The 27,018-nt window shown below is 34.3% G+C and overlaps 5 protein-coding genes across 8 annotated transcripts; all 5 read left to right on the top strand.

The window, feature by feature from the left end:
* The first annotated feature begins 108 nt into the window (after positions 1-108).
* Positions 109-6,922, top strand: LOC128885544 (mucin-12-like). Its single transcript, XM_054139634.1, has 6 exons — positions 109-655; positions 1,240-1,397; positions 1,498-1,729; positions 1,815-2,833; positions 2,933-3,234; positions 3,308-6,922. The coding sequence occupies exons 1-6, from the start codon at positions 592-594 to the stop codon at positions 3,378-3,380; spliced, it is 1,848 nt and encodes a 615-aa protein (XP_053995609.1). The 5' UTR covers positions 109-591; the 3' UTR covers positions 3,381-6,922.
* Positions 6,923-7,990: 1,068 nt separating this feature from the next.
* LOC128885546 (E3 ubiquitin-protein ligase Iruka-like) lies at positions 7,991-14,122 on the top strand. 4 transcript variants are annotated; one of them, XM_054139639.1, is made up of 9 exons: positions 8,160-8,714; positions 8,898-9,088; positions 9,720-9,845; positions 9,912-10,024; positions 10,348-10,464; positions 11,882-12,054; positions 12,148-12,263; positions 12,352-12,449; positions 12,519-14,022. In XM_054139639.1, exons 2-9 carry the CDS (start codon positions 9,005-9,007, stop codon positions 12,580-12,582), a joined length of 891 nt encoding a protein of 296 aa, XP_053995614.1. In that variant the 5' UTR covers positions 8,160-8,714; positions 8,898-9,004; the 3' UTR covers positions 12,583-14,022. The 4 variants fall into 4 exon arrangements, with proteins under 4 accessions (XP_053995613.1, XP_053995611.1, XP_053995614.1 ...); XM_054139640.1 differs by having other exon boundaries at positions 8,166-8,714; positions 11,894-12,054; XM_054139638.1 differs by having other exon boundaries at positions 7,991-8,714; positions 8,903-9,088; positions 9,720-10,024; positions 12,519-14,122.
* Positions 14,123-14,262: 140 nt separating this feature from the next.
* LOC128885545 (DET1 homolog) lies at positions 14,263-17,311 on the top strand. Its single transcript, XM_054139635.1, has 8 exons — positions 14,263-15,322; positions 15,416-15,553; positions 15,625-15,769; positions 15,860-15,968; positions 16,055-16,247; positions 16,323-16,606; positions 16,683-16,889; positions 16,981-17,311. The coding sequence occupies exons 1-8, from the start codon at positions 14,915-14,917 to the stop codon at positions 17,162-17,164; spliced, it is 1,668 nt and encodes a 555-aa protein (XP_053995610.1). The 5' UTR covers positions 14,263-14,914; the 3' UTR covers positions 17,165-17,311.
* Positions 17,312-17,594: 283 nt separating this feature from the next.
* Positions 17,595-21,775, top strand: LOC128885542 (uncharacterized). The gene is made up of 2 exons (XM_054139633.1): positions 17,595-17,936; positions 18,412-21,775. Exon 2 carries the CDS (start codon positions 18,645-18,647, stop codon positions 21,393-21,395), a length of 2,751 nt encoding a protein of 916 aa, XP_053995608.1. The 5' UTR covers positions 17,595-17,936; positions 18,412-18,644; the 3' UTR covers positions 21,396-21,775.
* A 2,419-nt stretch (positions 21,776-24,194) lies between these two features.
* On the top strand, positions 24,195-26,436 carry LOC128885513 (uncharacterized). The gene is made up of 5 exons (XM_054139595.1): positions 24,195-24,389; positions 24,659-24,800; positions 24,892-25,270; positions 25,344-25,628; positions 25,711-26,436. The coding sequence occupies exons 1-5, from the start codon at positions 24,324-24,326 to the stop codon at positions 26,360-26,362; spliced, it is 1,524 nt and encodes a 507-aa protein (XP_053995570.1). The 5' UTR covers positions 24,195-24,323; the 3' UTR covers positions 26,363-26,436.
* The last annotated feature ends 582 nt before the right edge of the window (positions 26,437-27,018 follow it).

The following is a 27,018-nucleotide window of genomic DNA, read 5'->3' as shown; positions in this document are numbered from 1 at the left end:
ATGTTACTATATAAAATGTTCGTTCTCTTGCATATAATGCTGCACATAAATATCTTATTAATTTCTTTGATATTTGTCCTAAGAGCTCAACCTAAGAGCTCAACTATTGCTCGACCTTTTTGAGAAGAAGTTACCGACCGATGGAGTCGATTGCTCCAGCGGCAGGTTGGCAAAGGTGTTCGAAGATGGCGGTACGTCCGGTATCGGTGCTCGACACCGATAGCTGCTCCGTTTACTAATCGATCATTCCGGGTGTCGGGTGTCGGGAGTCGGTGCAAGTAGGTGCAAGTAGGTGAAAGTTGGTGTGCCTATTTGAGAGGACGCATACTGTGCGAGGACACTTGGGAGTAAAAGAAGAGTTTCTAAGATATGCAGGTGTGCGAAAATAACTGTTGCTCCTGCATAAGCGGCCCGTGATACAGGTGTATTAGTGCGAGGTGCTGGCTGGCATTGTGTCGTGAAAAATGTCGAGACGCAACGACGAGTCGACGGAACGGAATCCCGTTTGAAACGTCCAACGATAGCCTTTCTTTCGCTTTGTTGCTGCACCGCGCCGAGGGGTCACGATTATGATGAGATAACGAACGCAGAATGAGATACAGCGGCAGTAACCTTCTCGGTTATGCAGTTTCCGCGTTTATTCTATTTTTTAACGGTGAGTCAAGCTCGTGTTGTCTTTGCTATCGTCCTCGTCTTTTCTATTTTTCTTTGCTAGTCTCGTCCCTCGTTCCTTGCTCGATCTCTTCGTCCTGTCCGCCAATCCTGGCGTTTCGCATCGTACGTTCGATTCGCTGTTGGCATTCCTTTAAAACTACGCGCCTAAAATTCGTTGAATCAGCGAAACCATTCTTCGTCGTTTCGAAATACGCAGCTTGCATTGTGCATCGATTGAAATTCTCGCGCGTTGCACGCTCGTATAATACCATCTACGGTTTCATTTTTTGATACGTTCGTATCGAGCGACAATTTTTAACGAAAACTCGCTAGTTGGACGGACTGATTGACGTAACGTGCATATGACGCATGTATTGTTGCCGCTCACCTGCTCGCTCGCTTGATACGATATGCGCGCGCCGCGTTTTACCAGCCGTTTTGTACGAATCGCTGTACGGATTGTAACTTCCAAACACGAGTTAGTAACCGGTTAAACGATCACGTATAACAATAAACGAGATAAAAGATAGATGAAAGAGCTACGTTAAACAAATTTTCCAAAGGTTCTCTTCGGATCTTTTCCAGTTATTCGTGCGGAAAGCGGCGTTACCTGCAAAGATCAACAAGGACGATCTTACGAAAGTGGTTCATATTACATTCCTGGTCCAGAACCTTGTACATTGTGTGTTTGCGATAATGGCAATCCAAAATGGTGCAAAGCATTCGTTTGCAAGTTTGCAGAGGTATACTAAATCCTAATGTAGTTGCGTTGCTTAAGGCATTGCATTATTCTTTTCCAATGATACGAGGCATGCAATTGAACATTCATTTTGCACTCAATAGGAAGATTGTAAATCTTCCCGTCGCGGCGATGTCTGTTGCGAGTATATTTGCTTGGACGATACACTTTCGTCTCTGTCAAACGACAAAATCGATGGGATTGGCAGCAATACAACCGATGCTACTGCAAATTATGACATAGGACTACGATCCGTCGCTAGTTTTGTGACAGCTGTGTTGTCATTGAGTCTATTGTTTTTCTTAATACATCGCTTGCGCCAAAGAAAGATACGAGGTATTTTATCTTTCACAAAGTACTTTATTAACATTTGTTTGTTTCTTATGACCTTACAACAAAAATGTTGATTTTCTTGTAATAGTTTGCGTGGCAGGAAGACAGAACAGACAGTTGGCAGAGGACCAAAGAAATTTAGGTAGTATGGGATACTTAGAACGAGATGGATTGTCGCACGGTGTTCCTATGGATGACATTCCATGCGGAGCTAGTTATCCATTGTGGAAACCACCCAGCAACTACTTTCCACGTGGGGAGGCTCCGCCACCTTATGAGGAAGCCGTGGCAGCAGCTAGAGCTGAGCAAGCTCTTCTATCGATGAACCCTCAAGCGCTTCCTCAACTAAATTTTCCAAACAGCTATCTGACAAGTGCCAATAGTCGTACTAGCGTATCGCTAGTAGGAAGCACGCAAAGTGGGATAAATGGAAATCCATCGACGCTGATATGCGACAGTGGGATAGCAGATTCGAGCGGCTTAATGTCGACGCCGAGTAGACCAATTTCAAATCCAAATATATATGCTAGTTATCGTCAGTCGAATCAAAACGAAACGCTATCTCCAGGCGTTAGCGTAGGAACTTCTACTACGAGTTTTACTATGGGGACAAGTACTTACGAGAATTTACCTACTCCAATTGGAATCCCAAACTTTGCTAGCCAGCATCCGGATGTAACTGTGCAACCTGTGTCTAATTTACAATCCGCTATTCCAAAAAATTATCAAACGCATACCACTCTCCCTCGTCAATCTGGAGCGTTTACAATATCCGCGACCTTGTCCAATTCTAATGTGACTGCCCATCGAACAATTCCTAGGACATTGACTACTCGTACTGGTACGAGACTACGAGATATTATAAGCGATTGCTCCAAGAATGAATTTCTACGACCCTCGCCAACCAATGTTGCCTCGCCAAATTTGCAACATTCTGTACAGCAAAACGCTTTAATCAATCAAGAAAATACAAGGGAGGATACAAATTCAAATACATTTTACGAAGATGTACAAATACAACCTTCCACAGCTTCTTCTTCGTCGGGATTACAACAAATGGAAAGGCAGAAGTTAGATCATAAATCGGAAAAATCCAATGATTTTAAGGTACGGAATGAGACTTATATACAAATACATATACGTAGTACCTGTGACGCGTATACGCAATCTTTGAAGTATGCGTTACATAATTTTTATATGTTTCAGCCGTCGTTAAACATAGCAAATGAAATTAACGAAGAAGGAAGTTTCGAATCGGTAGCTTGCACTTGCAGTATGCAAGCTCTTCCTACTCTTCACGATGATACCGATGATTATAGGAGCGAATGCGAAAATTGCAAAAGCGCGACAGGTTCTCGTTACTATCTGGATAACGAGGATGAATTAGTTACTTCTCCACATGAAACTATGACGTTACATAGAAGACCGGACGAAACAGCTTCCAGTACTACACCTCAGTATTACAGAACTTCGCTTACACTGCCCATAAGTACTCGTCAACGAACAAGGTAATTGCAAAACTAGATCGTGCTTTTTATTTTTATTATCGCATCGCTTTACAACGTAACAACTTATGTTTAGGAGTACCGGAGTTCGAGAAAATTGGTTTAACACCATGCCACAAAGTTCAACAGAATCGTCGGACGAAAATTAATCGCGAGAATATAACGTATAATTCTCACACATCATATAGCTATTAAGATGATCTATGATGCATTACCATTGACAAAATTCAATATTACGGTAGATGGACGATGTTCACGTTTTATTGCGTTGCGGGCAACAATGTCATATTGTTATTGATAGAATTTCGGTATCACTGAAATATGTTTCCTATCTCGTTCACTGTCAAATCTAAACTGTTCATGTAATTCATGTATTCGGACAGTCCACGATCTACGATGAAGACGAGTCACATTTTTGCTTTCACAGTTCTTTACACGTTATTATACTGTGGGAGCAAATTTTAGATATACCTATTGTAGCATCACGACTTACAAATTCTATTAGGTTCGAATTAACGAATGCTGAAAAACAAAATAGCTTCATAGCATCTCTAGGATTTTTTTAAACTATGTTTGGTGCATATCATTTGTTACAAATTAATCGAGAAGAATGAAAACTCAATTTTTATCGCTTTATCTCCATTGGAATCGAATATTAAACTTCATTATTCTTGTGGTCATGAAAAATACGCATAAATTTATAGCAACTGGATAATACAATAACGTGTAAAGAGCAGATTGGTTCACACTATACGTACTATTACACACAACTAGTACATTAACATTCTATTAGCTCGTACATATTATCGTCGATAGTGAAAGATTGAATATAATATACGAAGTGAAACTTTGCACATAAATCAGTGCTGACTTAATAATTCATCATGTCATTACATTTACAACAATTTTAGTACTTAAATGACATTTAATTTTTGTATACCATTGAATACTTCTACTGTACTTTATTAAGTAATATTTACCATAATATTTTATGGTATAACGTTTTAAATGAATTAACAATGTTATTCGCAATTTTCCATCCTATTCTAATTTTTTCTTATAAAAAACTTAAGACTGTATTTTTACTGTCACATCCAAATAGTGAGATGCGTGCATTCTAAAGTCTTTTGAAAATACATATCAGTGAAAATCGTAAGGTCATGTTAAACAACCGAGAAATGACCATTTTTTATTGCTATCAAGTTATGTTATCAATTTTGTTATTTTTAACTTTGTGTTTATAATGCAGACCTCGATACGCTGTGTAGTAACAATATCTTTGTGATCCACCTGTTTAAATAACTCCGTTGGTTCGAATAGTGTGAATCAGCCTTGTGCGTGTTGTATACACACATGTTTCTTACCTCTGGCAAAATTATTCGTTTCCATTATATTCATGTGTGTGTGTATATGTGTGTACGGAATCTGCGAGTGCATGTACGCACAAACACATATATCGTCTTTAAACATAAATTAATACTCAGGAAAATTATACCTTTCACTTTCTGTGTGAAATACTCCTTTCGTGATGTATTTTTTCTTGAATTTTTTATGAAAAAAAAAAGAAGTGAATGTAGTCATCCGTATTCTATCATAAACGGTTTGATCGCATGATATATCGCGAAAATTTTCACTGACTGATTTTAACCTGATATAAAAGTAACAATTTTTATGTCTATACAATTGTATTCCGTACAGTATTAAGAAAAATTACATTCGTTTGGAACTGCTTGTTGTAATAATACATACTTTTATTATACAATATAGAAGCACAGTGAATGGAACTCTAATTATCTGCGATTGATAATTAGCGAATTTTAAAATGTATCAAACATGAAAATACGATGATTTCTTACAGCGCGTAACGTTCAATAATTTCAATGTCTGGTTATCGATAGAAACTAAGAATTCGACTGACTACTCAACAGCACCGAAATGTCCTCATTTGTGGATCGAGTGAAACTTACGTGCTAACAAAGAATACGAGAAATACGATTTCGTTTTTAATTGCATTTATTTAAATTTTTACACGACACACAAAATTGTCTTTCTTGGCTGCCATGACAAACATTGTAGCGGTTAATAAGCGCTAGAACGTGTAATTGTTAATAATATACTAAATTGTGATTACCAAATTGGTCCCCATTTTGATGTCATTATGACAAATATTGCTGCTTTCATACATACCGATTTTCTTATTTACACTAATCACAGTATAAATTTTGGTTACATCCTTTCAAGAGTTCTCCACCTGATATAAAATTATAAAATAAGAAACGTTTATGGGTTGCCTAGTACATTGCAATGGAAGTATAATTGCCTGTAAACTATAGTTACCTTACTCAAGTATTTGTAAAAGTATAGGTATTTATTTCTTCTTGTAAAGATTGTATATTACTTTAAACTTATTTTTCATATGCCTCAAAATGCTCTAGACATTATACTCGATATTTCTATTGATTTTGTATATACATAAGATTCCTTGATGATTCAATTGTTTTCAGTTAATGTGATTTAAGTTGGCTGAACAAGTATTTCATTAATACATAATCAAGTACATGATCAACAGGTCATTAATGTGATATGTTTATCATAGCAAGAATTGTGAACCACAATTAATTACAAACACCATGGACTTACTACACAGTGAATCTGCATTATCGTGTAACACGTAAATATATTGCATTTATTGGTCAAGTTTAAGGTTACATTATATGTTAAACAGGTTCGACATAACAAAACTGTTTGTGATTTTATACAATCAACTTCATATTTTTAATTATTTTAGTCATTATTATCACTTTTAAAGAACAGAGCTGAAAAATATTCTAAAATTAATCATTGTGTGATTCTTTTTAATGTGGGTATGTATACAGGGTAAATCACTTAATATGTACTGAATTTATTGCGTTACAATCGTTGATGATACGAAACAATATACATACAAAGAAACTGATCTGTTTAAGTAGGGGAACAGTTGAAGATCATTTATATAAGTCTTCGTTTATGGAATTTATTAGGTCAATCAGACTGCATGTTGTATAATTCTATTAAGAAATTGAGAAATAAAGTATATTTATCATCGCGTTAAAGAGTCAGAGAACATAACTTTACTAAACAAAATTTTAATGACCACAGCATACTTCGAACAACACTACTTATAAATTTCTGTTTATAAAACTGATTATACTCCTCTCAAAATAATTCGTCTCGAATTTTAATTTATTTTCGATTTAACTTTCCAAGGTAAATTCATTTACAGATTAAAATTGGTTTCCCTGTATATGTATAGGTATGTATGTATATAGGGTATTTCACAGAAATGTCATCAGGCTTCAAGAGTGTATTCTACTCATCACAAGGATGCAAAAAGGTCATACGAACGTGAATCCGAAAATGCCATTTTTCCAACTATAAACATTTTGTTTATAACAGAGTTTGGCGAGAACGCATCATTAAACAAAATTTATGACGAGTCTATAAATAAAAATTTATCGATTTCAATTCTCAGCCGACTCATTTGACTACGCGTACTATTATTATTTACAAGCAATTACTACAAAACTCTGTTGAAAACAAAAGGTATTTATAACTGAAGAAAAAGGTGCGTAGAATACGCGACTAAAGTTTGGTCATTTATTTCTGAATCGTTATTTCTATATCGTTAACTTATTATTTATTGATTTCTTATCTCATGTCCGAGGTATCGAAGCGAGCTTTATTTTTTCAATGATACTGCATTTTTTAGTATATGCTATAAGCAATAACAAAATGATTTCAGAGTAGGGCTCTTTTAAATTATTAAAAATTATTGTTTTTCATACGAAACCATCTGGCATTGATTTTCAACTAAGTTTGCGTTGAAATAAGGACAGAGATCCAAAGATAAAATATTATAAAAAGTATAGCAACGTGATACAGCCAGAAAAACGGCATGCCACAAATAATAAGAGTTACAAGAAACGACACTGATAACATTTTGTTTTAAGAAGACGAGCGACAAACGTATCGGAAGCGATAAGTCCGTGTACTTACAAATGTAAGCGGATTCTGACGAAAATTGGAATCGCTTCCTATTATAGTCGACACATTTCGTGTGTTCAATAAACTCGACTATATTCCATTTTTGAAAGAAATGTGTTCATTATATAATAAATCTCTTTCTATATGGATAAAATCGTTCGGCGAGGAAGGGTACAAGCTTGACGTGAAATGAATTTGAGAAAACGTTTAAAATTCTCGTAGTTCAAACGGTACAAAAACTTGAATTACCTAACTGTTCGTCTAGTAATTTAAAGCATTGTAATATATTTATCCGAGTACGTAGTTTTAGAAGGGATCACTATTACGCTTACTCGAGTAAGCGAAATATTATGAATTAATATAAGTTATATTAGGAAATTTATGTCGGCAGTCTATCATTTGATTGTAATAAACCAATAATTTACATATGAGCTGGTCAGTCGCCTAATTTCTCTATCCTTTTGTTCTCTAAACAAAATTAATGTTCACGTACTTTGTACCTGACGTCAAACTTTTGTTTTATACAAAGGCGATATCTACGTTTGAAATATAACACATATTTCTTTTTATTACTATCAGATAGAAATAACAAGTACGGAGTGTAATTAGAAGATCGGACTTGACTTGATAAAATATGAAACTGTAGTATAAAGCATGATTGCAAAGTTAGGGACACATTTGTCCTGTACATATAAAAGTATATGTAAAAACTACCGCAATGAACGTATTAATTTATAAACGCCTACAGAAACTAAGGAAGTGTTATTACAGGAGATCATATAGAACACGTGGTCGGTTTATGTATACATGTATAGATACGTACTCGCAGATGAGACATGCGTCTCAATTCCTAGTTATACCACGTGTCGTAACACGCGTGCGCACAAAGTAAAGCTAAAATCGCATATAAATAGCACATTATACGCACATTATATATGCAAACAGGATAATTTACTTATGTGTCATCGTGTAGAAGTGCAATACAGTATAATTTCGATACATCGCAAATCGCAAATTTTCATTTTACTTCGAGACGCGTATCTTTTTCATTATAATATGTAAATTTCACGTTGATAACACTTAATTACCTTCCTTTATTATTATTGGTTCAATTAAATCGGGAATATTTTCTTTGAAAAAAAAAAACAAGAGTTGTGTCCAACTTTTAATATGGACGTATGAGGCGCGCGCGTGAGCATGTAATCTAACCTATAGAAGATGCTTTTCATCAAGATATATTTGGAGTTTACACACGATATGCACATACGTGACAATCGATAAAGCGATCAACTCTACGGATTCGATACTTTCAATATTATGGAAAATAAAAGACTTTCAGTTTGCTTAAAAGGAAAAAGTATTTATGTTTGTTGATTTAACAGTTGCTAGTTGAAAGTTTTTTTACCTGGAAAGTGATCTAGTGAATGTCCATCAGACAACGAGAAGTAAAGGTCGAATAGGTAACGTATGGCTAATTAAGGAAGTAATTCAATGTCCGACAGAAAGCAAGAAAATGTGGAAAATAATATCGAATAATTTTGTAATTGAAAACAATAACAAGGCGTTGATGCGCAATCGACTGATTTAATCGGACGCCATCTCGTGCTACGCAAAGGTATCACCTAAAATCAGTAGTTTTCCAGTTCAGATTCGACATAAACGCAATCAACTACACGAAGAGTTCTGACGGATTACAACCCAACCACGATAGTCAGAAATAGGCAAGAGGAGCAAGGAGGGCACGTAAAACATGGCGGAAGCCGTTGTGGACGGGACTCCAATGTCCCGATTTTTTTGTCATAAATGCAGCATCGAAATTGAAGTTTTACTACCTGTAAGTATACTTGCATACTTTTTCTCTTAGTAATCGCCAATTTAATATAATCCTCTGCCTGATATCTCGAACCTTTTATTTCGATCTGTCATTCGATATCACGCGTATAACTTTTTTTCTTGCTTCCCGTTCCGGGGTGAGAACGTGTTATTATTTTCAAATAATTCGATGAATTCTTAATTTACATGACGCATTGTTATAATTGATCGACGCTTGTACATTGTAAATATAACACGTCCTTTGCGTGATATTTATATACGTCAAAATTCGTTTTATTTGAACGGACTTTATTTCCTAGCTACTCGAAAACTTCTCAAGCCTACGATTAATTCCGACAGTATTTTCGATCACTTGTTTCTTCAAAATAATTGCTAACGTTGTACTAAGCATTTACCATTATTAGGGAATGTATGAAAGAGTATATAAATAAATAATTGATATATATAGATGATTTAAGTCTGTAAATATGTTTCATCTTGACAGATGTATACATAGCATAAAATATCTTATATGTATCATTTCCTTGACAATATATTTTTTTTTTTATGTGCACATTATAAACTTCAACGTAAACCAATTTAGTTCATCCGTAATGTTTACCTTGTTATTGTACCGTTTAATACTTTTCCAGGATTATACATGTCCAAGATGTACAAGTGGTTTCATAGAAAAATTAGAAAGCGGTAGCAATGATAGTAGCTCAGGAATGGATATTAGCAGTGAAGAGTCAAGTGACCATGAGGAAACGACACGTGATGTGAGTGAATTTGCTTTTTATATTCTATGTCTTGTTCCTAATTTCAGTCTAATCTTTTTTATACAGCTTACACGTATCATAACGGATAGGATGTTTGGTGTACCTGATCCAAGACCTCCTACTGGTTGGAGACGAGTTAATTGGACCCAAACTACATCAGATTCACGTCGTTCCAACAGGTATGTTATTCTTATTTCTATGAAAGTTCTGAATATATACAAATTTTAGTTTGCAAATTTAAACTGAAATATGCATATATTTAATTGTAATGAAGATATTTGAATCGAGTTTAGTTGCATGCATGAGTGGCATACCAAAATTAACCCAAGAGATCTCATGTTTTTCAACTAATGTTTTAGCTTGAATTTATTTGAGAATAATATTAATACGTATGTAACTATGTAATGTTACATAGTTGTGTACTAGTAACGTGTTAAGTGATGAATTATAAAATATGATAAAATTGTCTGTGCAATTGATTAATTCTTCCTGCATTGAACAGTGGTCGAGGAATGCAAGATGGAACCTTGTCTGTACAGAACTTTATACAAGATTTGTTACTTAATCTCTCAGGAGCGGGTGTAGGTCATCCAATAACACAAGATGGACAACCACCTGTGTATGTAAAACATTAAATTTCTATTATGTGCTTGTTATGACTTGTACAATTTGTGTGTGCACAAATGTATATTGCATATCGTGAAATACGTCGAATATATTTGAATAGAACTAATAAGCTAGTTGTAGTCATATTTTGTGTAGTTCTCTGCTTTCTGCATGTTATCTATTTACAACATTATCCTGAGTGAATTTAAGAGCAATTTTCAATTCGTATTCTGAATGCATCTAAAACTTCATTGTTCGTCATATAAAACGCGATTTTACGTTATTCTTAAACGGAAAGTATTACAATTTTGGTAGCATCTGATTTCTTGTCTATTTCATATTGTTTATTTCCTTGTTACATAAGAAAACAATGCATAATGTGTATTTCTTTAGTATTTCTTTATTGATATTACAATGACGTGACACAGTACATAATCTGTGGTGTCTTGTCCATATTACTCAAGGGTACCTGAAGCAATAGAGACTAAGATTGGTGATACATAGTCTACTAATCAGAAGTTGGAATGTGCTTACACCTCTGTGTAATATGGATAGAGTCGTTTAAAGTGAGTGTATAAACTGCAGAGCAGAGATGCCAAGAGTACCCTCCACTTTTCTCCACACGAGTCTTAAGCCTAGTACTCGCGAGAGCATTTTTCGACGCAAGAATACTCTCGTGCCCGTATAATATAAATAGAATAAAAAAATATGGATTTATGATAAAAAAAAGACAAAACGTCCTTGAAATAACGTTGAAAACGCCCACAGATTGAAAAACTAGTATTGCAATCTGACTCCCCACTCGAAGTACTAAAGGACATAGAACATACATCGGTTCAGTGGTTTATTTTCTTTTAAATCGTGTCTTCGAGATTTTGTATAATCTTAACTTAAATGGGACACCCTGTATATCGAAAAATATCCGTGTGCCGAAAAAAATTCTCGTAAGTATGAGGCTTTAAGATAAATGAATGATGCGCATGCTCGGTGTTCGAAGCGCCAGTAAAATATCTAATACATTCGTGAAACTGATGTCCTTAGTTCCCAAGAAAAAAAAAAAAAAAAAATAGAATTATACAAGAAAATTAGATAGATGCTCTCTGCAGGACTTGTGGGGCCCCCAAGCTGCTACCGAGCGAGTCCGTACAATCGTACATTAACAAGACCCTGGTCCTGCAAGCATGTAACGTCTTCCTGTCTTCCTCGTACATCATACAGTATATCTATACGTGCGCAAACGAGTTGCATAGTGTCATCTCCTTTCAATCTCCGGATTTCGACCGAAAACGCGGCGATCTCCGTGCTTCTGGTATCCCTGTTGTAGAATGCTACTACAAGGAGAATTATTGAAAAACTCGTTCACCCAGGATAAAAGTCGTTGTTGTTTAATTCGATATTTAGCATTACTAAAATAAAACAAAATAATGTAGATTCAATATTAGACTGTTCTTGGGAAATCCTGGAGATTATGTTTGGAGTCAGGATGGTTTGGACACGATTGTAACACAAATGTTAAATCAACTGGATGGAACTGGACCGCCTCCTTTGCCAAGGAAGCAAATCGACGAAATACCAACAACTACTGTAACTCAAAGTCAAGTTGGTAAGTGTAAAATGTATGTTACAATTTGAAAACTAGAAAATTCTATTACATGTGGCCAGTGAATTGTTTCTAACAAACTGTCTTTTATTGCAGAAAGTAAACTTCAATGTTCTGTTTGCTGGGAGGACTTCAAAGTTTTGGAATCAGTCAAGCAACTTCCTTGTCAACATGTATTTCACGCACCGTGCATTGTACCGTGGTTACAGTTGGTAAGATAACAAAATTTGTAGTAAAGAAATGAAAGTTATCTTAATTAATATACAATCTTATTCATGATTTTTTTGCCTCCTTTTTTAGCATGGAACTTGTCCTATTTGTAGACAGAGTTTAGGTGATCAAAATTCCGCAGAAGCAAATCAATATACTGTTGGGCCTAGTTTAGCAGCCCTGTTCAGGTAATTTAAAAAACTCCGTTCCGCATACTACTTGAACAATAATACTTGAATGTATTTGTTAATTTTTAGGGCAGCGAATGAATCAACTAACACTAGCTCATCATCTACATCATCAAGTGAGAATTCAGATTGATTATTCAATCTCAACGCTTTCTCTACCTAGCAGGACACAAGTATACACACAACACACATCTGTTTTTCACATCAGGTTTATTTCCTGGCACTGTTGACTCCAGCAATGCTTATATACTTCGTAAACATTGTATCCCGACGCTAACATAAATTTCAAGCTTTATACCTTAATCAACAATGTAATTATAAATCATAAAGAATAATGGAGTATCGAGTTACAACTTACAATACGTTACTTCAAATGGATTATATCAAGGTGCGGATTATCACGAGTCAAAGAATGTATCCGCGCATACGTATTTAACGTTGAAGTAATCATTGTTACTATATAGATGCTATTATAGTTTACAACAAAACGCAGTTCATTAAGTTTCCTGAAGAAATATGTCCAAAAATTTTAAACGATTTATGCGTTTATTTATAAACAATTCGGATTTTAATGTTTAATAAATTTAATGTAGCAGAATAATAACTAGAAAGATAAACATTGTAATATAACTCAAGCATAGAAAGGCGGTGAGCGTTAGTGGTTTTCATTTTGTACAGTTCAGTCGAAAATTCATGTGCAAAATAAGCGCATCAAATATAGCAAATTTCCTGCAACTGTGAATGACATCATATACAGTTTAATACTATTAATTGTATTATACGTTCTTCTAAGTTTCCAACTTGAAATTGAAACATTACCGTTTTTGTTTGTATTTAAAGTCGTATCTCTTTACACCAGTATTTTTTTTTTTACAAATTATTATCGATATATCGTATTTTGAATGATACTAATAAAAGAACAATATAGACGATACTGGTGTATAGCGTACATATATAAGAAGATATTGTTTTAAAGCTTTATCATGAAAAAGAGAAGCCATTATGTATAACTTACAACATAGAACAATCTCGATATTTATGTCCTTATTTGTATTTATGTTTTGTCAAAAATAACCCATACAGACTATCTTTTAAAGTCTGTGTCGTTTTTCCAACATCAACCACCAAATTAATTCACAAAGTCAATCATAGGTGCTCTACGTGAAGCATAAATCATGATTTGCGACTTGTTCGTATATCTTAAAACTCTCTTGTGGAGGACGATATAAATACAAATCTTTGTTCGCTTGTAGTTCACAGTCGGTAAAGAATTTAAGTACCATAAATATTACAAGAATAGTAGGCATTGTGAATAGTGATTAGAGATGGCTACGTATTATGTTTACATTTATAGTTCTTAACACGTTACACGACTGAAATTGTTACTACCGGCGATACCAAGATTAAACGCTCCTTCAAATTGCCATATTATCTAGAACATAATAAGGTATAATGTTATGGATAAAGTTTGATTTGTTTCGTCTACTTAATAAGAATGTGAAATACACTTTAATTTGCTATGTTGCCCGTTTTTAATATAACAAATCAAAAAAATGAAACAGAATTAAGAAAATTATAATTGTACTTAGTTTCGAGAAGAAAAATACGAATTCAACCGCGGAAAGATTGTAAAACAATTTTAAAAATAAATAAATGGATTTTGTTCAAAAAAATCGAAATCTAACAGTTATTCAGTAGGCAGTATAACGAGATTTCGATGATACTTTGATAATTTTTAATATAATAGTAATCTGTTCAGTATGATTACAGAAAAAAGATGTAAGAAAAATTGTATGAATTAATTAATCTATTATGGCTTTAACCAAGAAATATATTTGTATATGTTAAATGGTTATATAAAAAATGATATTGATTAAAAAACTGTATATTTCTAAAAGTCAATTCACGATTTACACTAGTACATAAACGCCACTCGTTCGAATCATCATGACGTAGATTGCATAATTATTTATCTGCATAACAATTAAAAATGAAAAAAAAATTCCCATCTCTACATTTGAAATTTTATCGCAATCGTAGAAACTTGATAATAATATCAATGACTAAAACAAGAGTGAATAAATGGAAACGAATGACCGAGAGTAAATTATAAGGATACATAAGTTCTGATAACTGGTGATAACTTTGTGTAGAAGAATAGAACCGGCGATCAAGTTGATCGTCACGTATACATTAATTATTTATACTGAGACCCCATTTCAAAGAGTACTAGTACTAAATGTATAAAAGATGAGCAAGAAATAGTAACATAAAATTAGTTAAAATTTTGTTAATATAAACGTACATATCTACTAATCGTGTAAAATGTTGAACATAACCAACAAAAAGTATGTCAATCTAAAATGTTTCGGTCGAACTGAACAGAAAAAAGAATTCTCGTGTGTTGAGTGATATGTACTGAGTGAAATGCATATTGTAATGTATATTTCGAACATTCGTAAGGAATGGCTGAAAAGGAGGCAAAGATTGAATACGTGACAGAACCTTGTCCCATTGAACCTCGTAAAATAGGCCCACAAAACATCGTGGTACGCTTAAAGCGTCGCGAGACGTTTGGATGCCCTTATCCAGGAACCCATGTGCACAATGCTAGACAATTTTACCAAAATGTATTCCCAAATTTTACTGTAATGAATGTCGAAAAACCGCCGTGTTTTCTACGAAAATTTAGTCCTGATGGCCGTTACTTAATAGCCTTTAGCGCGGACCAAACTTCCATAGAAGTTTACGAGTATCGTGGTGCATCTGCTGCTGCTGATTTACTAGCAAATTGTGAAGGCGAATACATTGGCCACAAAAATGACGAATGTAGTTTTCAAATTAGAAGTAATATTTTTAATCGATTTTTTAAGGTACAATAGTCTCAGTTTTCTGTTACAATTTTAATTTCATTTAGGAATAATAAATGTTTATTAAAAAAAATCAATCTACAACAATATTTATAGGCTAAATGGATTGTGAATGTAGTTCAAAGTAACGAACAATTAAACAGAGAATGCAGTCTGTTTACAGATGATGGACGCTATGTAATTGTGGGTTCAGCTGCCCATATTCCAGATGAATTAAGACCACATTTTTACCAGGTATACACCTCTTTGATTGATTAATATCTATTTCTTAAATCAGTCAATAGCGTTGATTTTTATTTTATAAGATTTATTCCAACAATGAAGCATTAACACCAAATCCCAGATCACCTCTTGAAGATTATAGTTTACATCTGGTTGATTTGCGTGGAGGAAAACTCTGCGATACCAGGCATTTTACAGTAGATAAAATATATTTGTCTCACAATCAAGGTATGGATCTCTGATTAAACATTATTTGAAATTGACTTATGTAAAGATTCATATATATAAAATAACAGAAACACATTTTTCTCTATATAGGTCTTTATTTGTACAAAGATATATTAGCAGTTTTGTCTGTGCAGCATCAAACTATTCACATATTTCAAATCCTTGATGGAATGTTCATCAATGTCAGAACGATAGGAAGGTATTGTGTCATTACAAAAATGTCTTTTGCCTTGCATTAATTGTGATTACTACACTGTATTGGTGATTGTCTCTAATTTTCAACAGGTTCTGTTTAGAGGATGACGCTTATTTGGTGACAAGCGCTTGTCCTGGAGTAAATTCCCGTCCATTTAGAGATACTACAATAAATAGCCTTAAACACAAATTACTAGTTTATCTGTATAAAAGAGCAGCGTACATTAGCGATACGACAAAGGACCCATACGAATTAAGACGTTTTTACCAATACTTCGATCAGGTATTGCGTGAAATATGTTGACTATATGTATTACAATAAGTACATTACGTCTTTTTAATTTACAAAATATTTTAGTTGAATGCATTACGAATGTGGAAGATGCAGTTATTAGACACAAATCATATACTCGTACGATTTGCGAGCGAAGAAGTGGCGACGCTTCAAGCTAATGAACCTAACGCGCAGCCTGCGCTTTTGGTTGTTTACGACATGGTTGCAGCTAAAATATTAGCAGCTTACGATAACGCGTCTACACAGTTGTTGACGCAATTTGAAAACTTCAGCGATTTCTTCAGAAATGCTAGGATGAATACTGATTGTCAATACATGTGTTCTCCATCAAATAATATATATGCACGGTATGATATTCGCTAAAGCATAATGTGATGATTGTCTACATGATTAGCAATTGTTAATATTATGATTTTTTTACAGATTGTTACAGCAGAGATTCAAACAAACAATAGTAAGTGCCAAATATGGTGGTGTTACGGAAGCTACGAAAAGATTACTTGCTCAGTTACCTATATGCGCTCAATCTTACTCTAGTTCTCCGTATCTCGACTTATCCTTATTTTGTTACGACGATAAATGGGTCTCCATGATGGAACGACCCAAAGCATGCGGAGAGCATCCTATACGGTATACTTTTAATCTTAAGTAGTTTAGTATCTTCAATTTCTAATTATTGTTTAGGTAACGCTATCAACGTTTTTCTATACTTGTTTTACAGGTTTTATGCTCGCGATTCTGGTCTTTTAAAGTTTCGAATGTATGCCGGAATGTTGGGCCGTACAGCACCTACAGCTGCAAGACGGTTGGTTGCGTTTACTTTCCACCCGACGGATCCGTTTGCTATTTCCGTTCAACGAACGAACGCTGAATATATCGTCAGTTTTCACGTCAGACATGTTTAAAGCCCAATCGAAATGTTTAAAAATTGCAACACCATTTGTCTGATCTTATCCTCTACAACCCCTCTTTTTCAATAAAAGTGATCTCGTTGTACAGTGTCAATATGGCTGTCGATAATGTACTTTATTCGAGGAAATATTCATGAATATATCACGTGTTCCAAATTTTAAGTGGAAAACAGCGTTAGATTAAATTATCAAAATATTTATTTTGCTAAACGATCATTAGGATACATATTTTAGGGTAGAAATAGCTAGAAAATATATCTCTATGTTGTGTAGGATATGCGCAAGATTTGTTTTCATCTTTCAAGACTTGAATTACAATTCAAGAAATATCTATTATCTGTATAATTATATAAACGCTCCTTTGCGTGGGCTGTGGTATATCTACCAACGTAATAGTGCAATTTCTAGTAACTATTTTTAGGGACGTTTGCTGCGCCATCTATCTGCACGCTATCGAGTGGTGAAAAAAAAAGAACACGAACAGCATGTTGGAACGCTTGTAAATGCTTGTAAAGTAATGCGAAGCCATGCTGATTCGAGTGTAAAAGTGTAACGCGTGAAAATTCAGTCCAAAGTTTTATACTGTGCTCATTTTTATTCCGCTTCGCACGATTAGTGAACAAAATATTGCGGTTGATATATGTATATACGAAGAAAGACGAAGTGTAGTAGAAGAGGGACTAGCTTTTCCATGATTCACGTTCGGGCTGTATACGACCAGAACTACAAGCCGATGCTACTACGAAAGAATTGATTACTTAAAACAGTAAGCAAATAGCATTATACTTTCCTTAACTTGTAATTTAGAAAGTCAAGTAATTTTACTCGCAGATATGTGCGTTGTTTCTTTTATTCGAGGTTAATTATTAAACTGCATCTTCCGTGTACACGCACTGCATCGCATCGTGCATTTTGTAGTGACAAATATGGAAACGTGTATATGCGTGAATGTGTGTGTATGTACTATAGTCGCACGATCCTATTAAAAAATGATTAATAATTGGTAGTCATAAATAAGTGATCATAAAAATTCGAGAGCACGTCCTAGCACGTAATAATTGATCGAATTTTACAAATTTTATATTTATTCATACATGATTAATATGTGCTCATACAGTGATTAACAAGTGGTTACAAAAATTGAAATTACATTGAGATTTACAAAATAGTTTTAATACATAATCTTATTTCATTTCCAAAATAGTGTAAAATATAATTGTGTCTTTTCTATTTTGTTTCAGTTTTATAATACAGGAGTCACATGTAGTTCAAAGGAATACCAAAATTAATTACATATACTATTACCTTGGAATTATGGAATACTTTGAATATCAATACAACATTGCCATTGCTTAACAATTACACAAATTCTTCCATTTCTTTAAAGCTGAAGGATCAGTTTTATAATTGCACTAATTTGTAGATCAATGGTGATTTTATTTGCATGTTCATGCACTAAATCATTTAAAACATAATGAAAACAAATATATTTGGTGATTCCACAACACAAAAAATGGCAAATGATAAAAGCAATGAAGATTATAGTATTCACAGTACAGAATTGGATAAACAATGTTTTTCCCCTTGGAGTCCTTTACAAGAGAATGATGCGTTGCTTAAACATAGATATATATCATGTAGCAGATCAGTTCCACATAGAAATAGACGTTTTGTTCGGTACAAGATAAATAGATCATTGAATTTTGATGCAAATGCTCAGAGCTCTAGCTCAGAAAACAGTTCTTTCGAAGAAGACAAACATCTTTCTAGGTCTGCTAAAATAATGAGAGCTCTAAATTGCACCACCAGTCCTTCATATTATGGAAGGACAAAAATAAAAAAATCATTGAACTTTAATTTAACTCCTAGTCCAAAAAGATTTTTGCCTGCAAGAAGTATTCGGAAGACACTAAGTTTAAACTTTGGTTCACCTTTGTCTGCTTCAAGTAAATTGTTAAACTTTGAAGATGATTCGAATGATTCTGTGAAAAGCAAATTAATATTTACATCCACTGAATCCATTGATGAAAATCAAAATGAAACACCGTCTCAACATAGTACAAAAGATCATGATACATTGCATTTTTCAACTCCTAATACAACATTAAGCAGAAAATCCTTGTACTCTACTAGCTTCACACCAGTATTACGTAGTCGACTGAAAGAAACTATCGATAATATTGTATACATTACTGCAACACCTAACTCACAGTCATTGAAATCTATGAAAGGAAGAACCAAAGGTTTGAATAATGGCTTTGCAAATACATCCAGAAATTTGCTTCAGGAGTTTCATGACAGTGATGATGATAGACCTTGCACACCTGAAAATGTAATTCGAATAATTCCTGAAAGCATGAGTGCTATCAAAAGAAGTCATAGAAAGGAAAGATCATCGAGGTGGAACGGACATTCTACAACGCAGGCTACAAGTAGTTTCCTAAATAACACAAATACATTTGAAAACATGACCAAGTCTCAACACAAGTACCATTTGCAAGATTCCAACTCTACAGATCGATCTTCTAGCAGAAACTCTGATGCACAAGATATACCGTCGTACAGTTCGGAAGATGATATGTCAGATACAGGTTCGCTTTTCGATTATAAAGACGAACTGAAAAATGTCTTAGACGAATCTAAAGAAGTATCCAATTGCATGTCAAACTCTGACATTGTGCAACCTAAGTTTGAAAAGTGCGATATTAAAGTAAAAGCAGAAGATAATTTACCTGTTCAGAACATAAAGACTGAAGCTAGACCAGTGACTCCAGATTTAGCGGCGGAGCACATCTTAGAACCACAAAAATCTGTTACTCCGGAGAATCGTATAGATTTTCTAAAAAAAATTTCTAAAGATTCTATAAAAAAATCTCATAAGAAGAAAAAAGACGTAAATAAAAAGAAAATTTTTAGTTCGAAAGTTTTACAATTCAAAGTCGGAGATGTGAATCAGGCCGACGGAGAATACTGGGATAATTCCGAGCAAGCTGGAAACAACGAAGAAAATAAATTAAACGTAGAACAGAATAACTTTGATAAAGTGGACGTAGAACGTGCATGTACTCCGGAAATGGTACATTCCAGCAGGTTGTTACTGCCACAATTTAGTTCTGTTAAAAAATCTCACAAGAAAGACAAACACAGTAAAATATTATCTGGATTTTTGAAACGGCAAGAGTATTTTAACAAAGAAATAAACTCCGTGAAAGATAATAACAATAAAGCGTTCAATGGCGACGATGCATCCGAATATAAAAAATGTATAGATCTTTCTTCGGATTTCGATACCACTGCAAACTCCAGTGATTCTTCCTACCTGGTTAACGTATCAGCTAAATTGTCTCCAAGCAAAAGAAAGATATCGTTGAACACGACGTCATCGAGTCATGACGCGAGTGTATCATGCGATTCTGAATTGCAAGAGTGCGATATTTCTCAGGAGGAATTTCAAATTTTCACTCCACTTAAAAGGAAGAGACCTCTGATTGCATCGAACGCAAAAGAATATTTACATTTCTACGATTTACCATCCGGGAAAGATGAAGTATTAGAAAAACCTGTCGCTAATATCAATTTCTCAAGGTGTTTGACGCCTGTTCTAAGTCTCCAGGAAAATTACATCAAGCCAGAAGAAAATCATCCCGTGACGATAAAATCAGATGATGTTAGCACCGAAGATTTGGAAGTAAATGTTTGCGAGTCTAACAGTAAAACTGGCAGATCGACGCCAAGGAATATGTCGACCGAAGAATTGTACTCTAATATAGATTCCATTAAAAAATCACACAAAAAGAATAAACGTGGAAATATTTCACGAAAAGGCTTTAATCTGATTAGAAGTAATGTTTGCGACGAGAAGGGTCAGAGTTCGTCAGAAGACATCAAGAACGAAACATTTGAGAAATTAGAATCTCCGACTGACTCGATCGACCATGAAAAGGTTGAAGGTTCGAGCGGTAGCGCCAACGACCATGACTCGTCGAGTGCGAACCCGATAATAGCGATACAAAATGTGACACCACCAAATTGTTTGAAAGCAAAAAATTATATGAAGCTATTACAAGAAACGTCTATTAAACGATCACACAAGAAGGTCCGCGATCAAAGGAAACGCGAAGCTAGGATCGATACAAACGAATTGTCGGACGATGGATCTATATTCGGCGATGAAGAGAAATTAAATTATGTTGGAGAAGAGCACACTACTCTAGGTAAGCAGTAACGGTAATCGCGTTGATGTAGAGTTGTGATGATTTAAAAGACATAACTCACAAGCGTGGTAAGTATAGTTCTAATGATTCACAATCATCACGTTACGTGTATGTAAAAACATTTAAAAACCTACTTAGAAAGGTTTCTGACCATCACATGTTTTTCGTCTGACTAGACAGATTCAATAAAATTTTTATTTAAATCGTTCTATCCAGCAACAAATGCTTTGAATATGTAATGTGCCTTATATTATATGAAGTAATTTTTCTTTCTACTTAATTTCATCTATATGTACATACACAATGGCGAATGACGCTATTTAACAATCGTTGCGCTAACGCGAATAACTAAACTAACATCATCAACATTCGATTGTGATTCACCGAATTATTTTAACAGTTTGAGTGAACCTGCTCATACGCGGTGCACCGCTATTGTTGAATCTATGATAAAATCATAGATTCGTGTTATTTGTTAAGAATATTCAGTATATTTGATGACTTCATCATTGAGACTGGTTTTATATACGACTGCTTTGTCCCGGATAAAAGTTAGATTGTATATATTTTGCTGAAACGTTGCACGGAATAGTATTCATAAAATAATGGGACAGGAAAGTAAATAGGATACTCTCGTGTTTTTGTTAATTGTTTCAACATTTTTCTAGTGTAAATTTTGTTTCAAGTTTCATAGCATTTATGTAATGTATTGATGTGAATAAAAGCAGTACAATGTCCTCTACAGTTCGTAAAGCACCGTGGGTCTCGAATATCGTACAGCGGGAAATTAAATTCTATAGTTTTTAGTTTTTTCATTCAGACATTATTTTTAGAAGTTCTATATGAGCTTACCAATAAGATTATATGTATATCAAGATTGACATTATTTTTCTCCTAAATATTCCAATGACTTTAAGTATGTTGGCCCAAGTTTGCTTACGTAATCGATATAATACGAAGAATTGATCGACTAAGTAATACTTGAATATTTAACCCCTTCATACCCACACTTAGATGTAGTGGATATTATTCCTTTTTTTAATGCACACCAGTAGTGTGCCAATCTCAAAGAATAATCAATAAAAGATATTGCAACAATATACATTGTTTAAAACTGATGTGCATCAAAAATAATACAGTTGGCACGAAGGGGTTGAACTACTAAAAAAGTAGTGCGAAGCAAAGTACGAAGACGAAAATCTTTGTTGCAATACACGCGTGCATTACGATTCCGTCTAACATGTAACAATTGAGCCGGTGTAAAGTATAGCGATGAACAGAGATTCGCAAAATTCGTATATAGATACAAACGATGAATACTGGTCAGTGGAATAAACGTAATAATATGTCGTCTACAATTTTTTTTTTGCATGTCTTCCTTTGAAAGTGACCGTACTTGATCCATCGATTTTCGTATAAATTATAATCCATATACAAAGTGATTCTCTTACTGATTTCACATAAAGGCGCGGCGATAACTGTGTTTTTATATTCATCTATCGATAGGTCTCTTTTGTAACATAAGGGCCTCACTGTGTCCTCACCAGTTTCAGTTTAACGAACTACGTGACTACTGATTGTAAGATTCATATATGTACGTGACTGATTGTATGGCGGATTCATTATATTTTAATACAGTACGAAATGAATTAATTAAAATAGATATTATTGATAAGATACTTGTTTAAAATAAAAATTTGTAAACCTTTGTAAATTTATTGTCATAACATTAATTTACATTGATGTATTGGGAATTATATTTGCTACTTTAATTCCATGCTGTCGCTCACTTTTGTAAGTTTCATTCGCATAACGTTTGAATGAAATACCGATTTCTGCATTGTACGTGTAAGGTCAATTGCAACACCTCGTTCTTTCCTTTATTTTTTTTATATCTTATATTCCGTGGTGCTTGTTCTACGATAAAATTTGTAATATTTCAAACGTGCCTTATTTTGCATACAATTTTATACGTAGTCTGGCACTTGAAACGATTGGTACGTTTCTAGTTCTGATAAATTTATTTGAACTATAATATGTATATTGATATGCTATAAATGACTTGTAATTAATAAATGAGATATAAACTATGGTAATTGTCTTCTTTATATTATTCTAATTTTAAAGGTTGTACAGTAAATCAGTATTCTTTGTACCTTTCTTGAAATATTCTGTTTTCTTTCTTTTTGATTACAACTGTTTTTAACTCTTATCATCTTTAACATTATACTAACTAATAAACGTATTATACTAGTTTTGTATAATTAATTTAAATTACCCGCTCTTTTTAACGAAGCAATAGTCGCCATCTAGCGGTAGAACGGAGGAACTAATTTTAGGAGTTTGGTCAGCGCCTCTATCGGGAAAACGCTCAAGTTTGTCCCCGATAGTTCCTTTTTTCACCGTTAGATGGCGCCTTTTCGTGGTAATTTACCGACAGCTGTCGGTACGTTACCATCATGTCGGTAAATTACCACGCAAAGCGCCATCTAGCGGTGAAAAAAGGAACTATTGATGACAAACTTGAGCGTTTTCCCGATAGAGGCGCTGACTAAACTCCGAAAAATAGTTCGGGCTCTCTACCACTAGATGGATATCGAGTTGAATAAAAATTTTGTTTATTTGTAAATTATTAATCCAAACATTAAACTAATGTCACAGGAGTGTGAATTACATGATAATAATGATCATTTCGTTATGATTTTATTCCGAAACGTGCGTTTTTCGAATGCTCGAATTTTCGACTTCAGTTAGATTTCGAATTCAGCTTCAGAATCGGGATTTGAACATCATTAGAGTTTCGCCTCTATAAAAATACTAAGAAGCTCTGTTGTTATATTATACATGTGCGAATACATGTCAGAAAAGTAAATGGAACTTGATGTTGAGATATTTATCGTGTGCAAGACTTTAATGTGTAAAACAAACGTGAAACAAATATGGGAAAATTAAACGTCATAATTTTACGATATTTAACACGGGATGATTTCCGTGTTTTAACAGCTGTAAGCATTTGTGATAATTTGTGGTTATATTGATTTTGTTCTAAATGTTTTCAATATATGGTGCTCTTGCTTACCTTTTTTTTTATGTACAAAAATGTATAATTTTCGTTAATAAATGAGTTGGTGCATGTTTAAGTTATATTCGTATTACATTGATATATATCGAAGTTATTTGGTTAGCAATCAAACGATTTTGTTGAGCTAATGATTAATGAAAATTACATGTTTGTCTGCTAAATAGTTTATTATGTTAATATTTGATATTTCAGATCGAGATGGGAATGAAGAATCATGAACTTGTTCCTGCATCATTAGCTGCTCAGATAGCAAATTTACGTTATGGAGGTGTTCATAAATTAATGAAGGAACTGTGCAAGCATAGACTTCTCAGCTATGAACGTGGGAAACATTGTTAGTTGCTATCAGATTTCCAGTGTTTAAAGAACTGAATTTTTATTTTATATTCAAAAATGATATTGACTTATTTGTCATCACTTTTTAGATGATGGTTATCGATTGACAAATGCTGGTTACGATTATTTAGCTTTAAAGGTCTTGGCTCAGAGAGGTACCTTGTCCTCATTTGGTAATCAAATAGGTGTGGGAAAAGAATCTAACATTTATGTAGTTGCCGATGAACAAGGAAATCCAGTTTGCTTAAAGCTACACAGGTTAGGAAGAACATGTTTCAGAAACATTAAAGGTAAAAGAGACTATCATGGGCATAGGAAGTCTGCATCATGGTTATATTTATCAAGAATATCTGCTACAAGAGAGTTTGCTTATATGAAAGCACTTTTCGATAGAGGATTTCCAGTGCCAAAGCCAATTGATCTTAACAGACATTGTGTTGTTATGGAGCTGGTTGAAGGTGGACCTCTGTAAGCAAAATTCAAAATGTCTGTAAATTTTAAACGAATTATACTTATTTTATGAAGTAATATTTCGTTCTAGGTGCGGCGTATACGAAGTGGAAAACGTTGAATCACTTTATGATGAGTTAATGAATTTAATTGTAAAACTCGGAAATCATGGAGTCATCCACGGCGATTTCAACGAATTTAATATCATGATGACAAATAGCGGGAAAGTAATTTTAATCGACTTTCCGCAGATGATTTCCACTGAGCACGTCGACGCTAAAATGTATTTCGACAGAGATGTGAATTGCATTCGCGATTTCTTCAAAAGACGTTTCGCTTATGAAAGCGAGTTATATCCAACATTTCAAGATATTTCGTAAGTGATGAAAATTAAATAGAGTATGTCAAGAGATACCAAACCTAACCCTGTGTACTTATGAACGATAATTTCTATTTAGGAGGGAGGATTGCATTGATGCAGAAATTAAGGCCAGTGGTCTGACTAAACAGATGGAAAAGGATCTTTTAAGGGAAATGGGTATTGACGAATCTGAAGATGTGGAAGACAATCAGCTAGCAGAGGAAACCGAAGAAGAGAAAACTGTAGATGAAAAGGAAATTGGTTACCTACAACATCAACTCGAAATCTCCATAAAAAATGAATTTTCGTGTACATCCAGGCCAATTATAGCGACATCAGAGACAAATAAAGCTGAAGATTCGGAAAGTTTGGAGAATCAAATCGTAGAAGAAGGTGTTAGAAACATCGATATAAATAAGTCATCGGAAAGCACAGAGAACCCAAAGTTGTGCAATTTAAATGTCAAACATAACCTAGAATCAGTAAAATCACAAACGTTCAATTCGGAAGACGAGTATGAAGAAAGTAGTAAATTCAGCGATTCAAGGAGTATGTACAGTAATACCACGACCGCTACAATCGCTCCAGAAGTTATTAAACAAAGGGTAAAGGTAACTTTACAAAGACGCGATAAGAAACATCAATCAAAAAGAACTCTTGTGAAAGGTGAAGCAAACGCGGTCACCAGAGTTAGAAGAGAGAACAGGGATACGATTAAGCAATCGACGGGAATATGGGGTTGGGAATAAAATATTTGTTACTCGTAAATTATTTATAATATGCGAACGATTGGTACAAACGGTAATAAACCTTTATCCGTTGACGCGTTTGATTGTTTCTTTTCCTACCTCTGTGCATATATATAAATGTTTCGCAACTCTTTTGATATGTATAGAAATACAGTTAGTTCTCGACTTATACGGCTAGTTCGTTCTGGAACTTCTCGTGTACGTGGACAGTGTCAAGTAAGTTTTACGTAATTGTAAGCCTTTGGACAGATTTACTACTTTAGTGAAGGGGATCTTGTCAAATGCATGATAGCGATTGGTTACGTATTTGTATCATTATTGAGCGGCTTATTGCGTACATAGGTACAATGTACGTATATTGTCATGCAAAAATAACTTGGACAGTGGCGAGATACAGTCAGAGGTCGCTTTTCAATCTAACCTTAAACAAGGAAGACTAAGCAAGACAACGCAAGGAAATAGACCAAGTAAGATGGAAAAGAATTAGTGGGATGTTTGAGAGAAGGATGGAAGATCACGAATTTCAGAGCGGAGGGTGTTGTAAATGTTGAGAAGAAAAATTAATACGGATCGTGTATTATTTGCATTACGACAACGCGCTCATACATACAAACTCATGTGCTTGTTTATGTTAATCCTTTCGTGCCATACTGTAA

The sequence above is a fragment of the Hylaeus anthracinus genome, unplaced genomic scaffold (assembly GCF_026225885.1).
Source record: "Hylaeus anthracinus isolate JK02 unplaced genomic scaffold, UHH_iyHylAnth1.0_haploid 11981, whole genome shotgun sequence".
Lineage (NCBI taxonomy): Eukaryota > Metazoa > Arthropoda > Insecta > Hymenoptera > Colletidae > Hylaeus > Hylaeus anthracinus.
The sequence above is the reverse complement of the archived record's forward strand: the minus strand, read 5'-3'. Positions and strand labels throughout refer to the sequence as shown.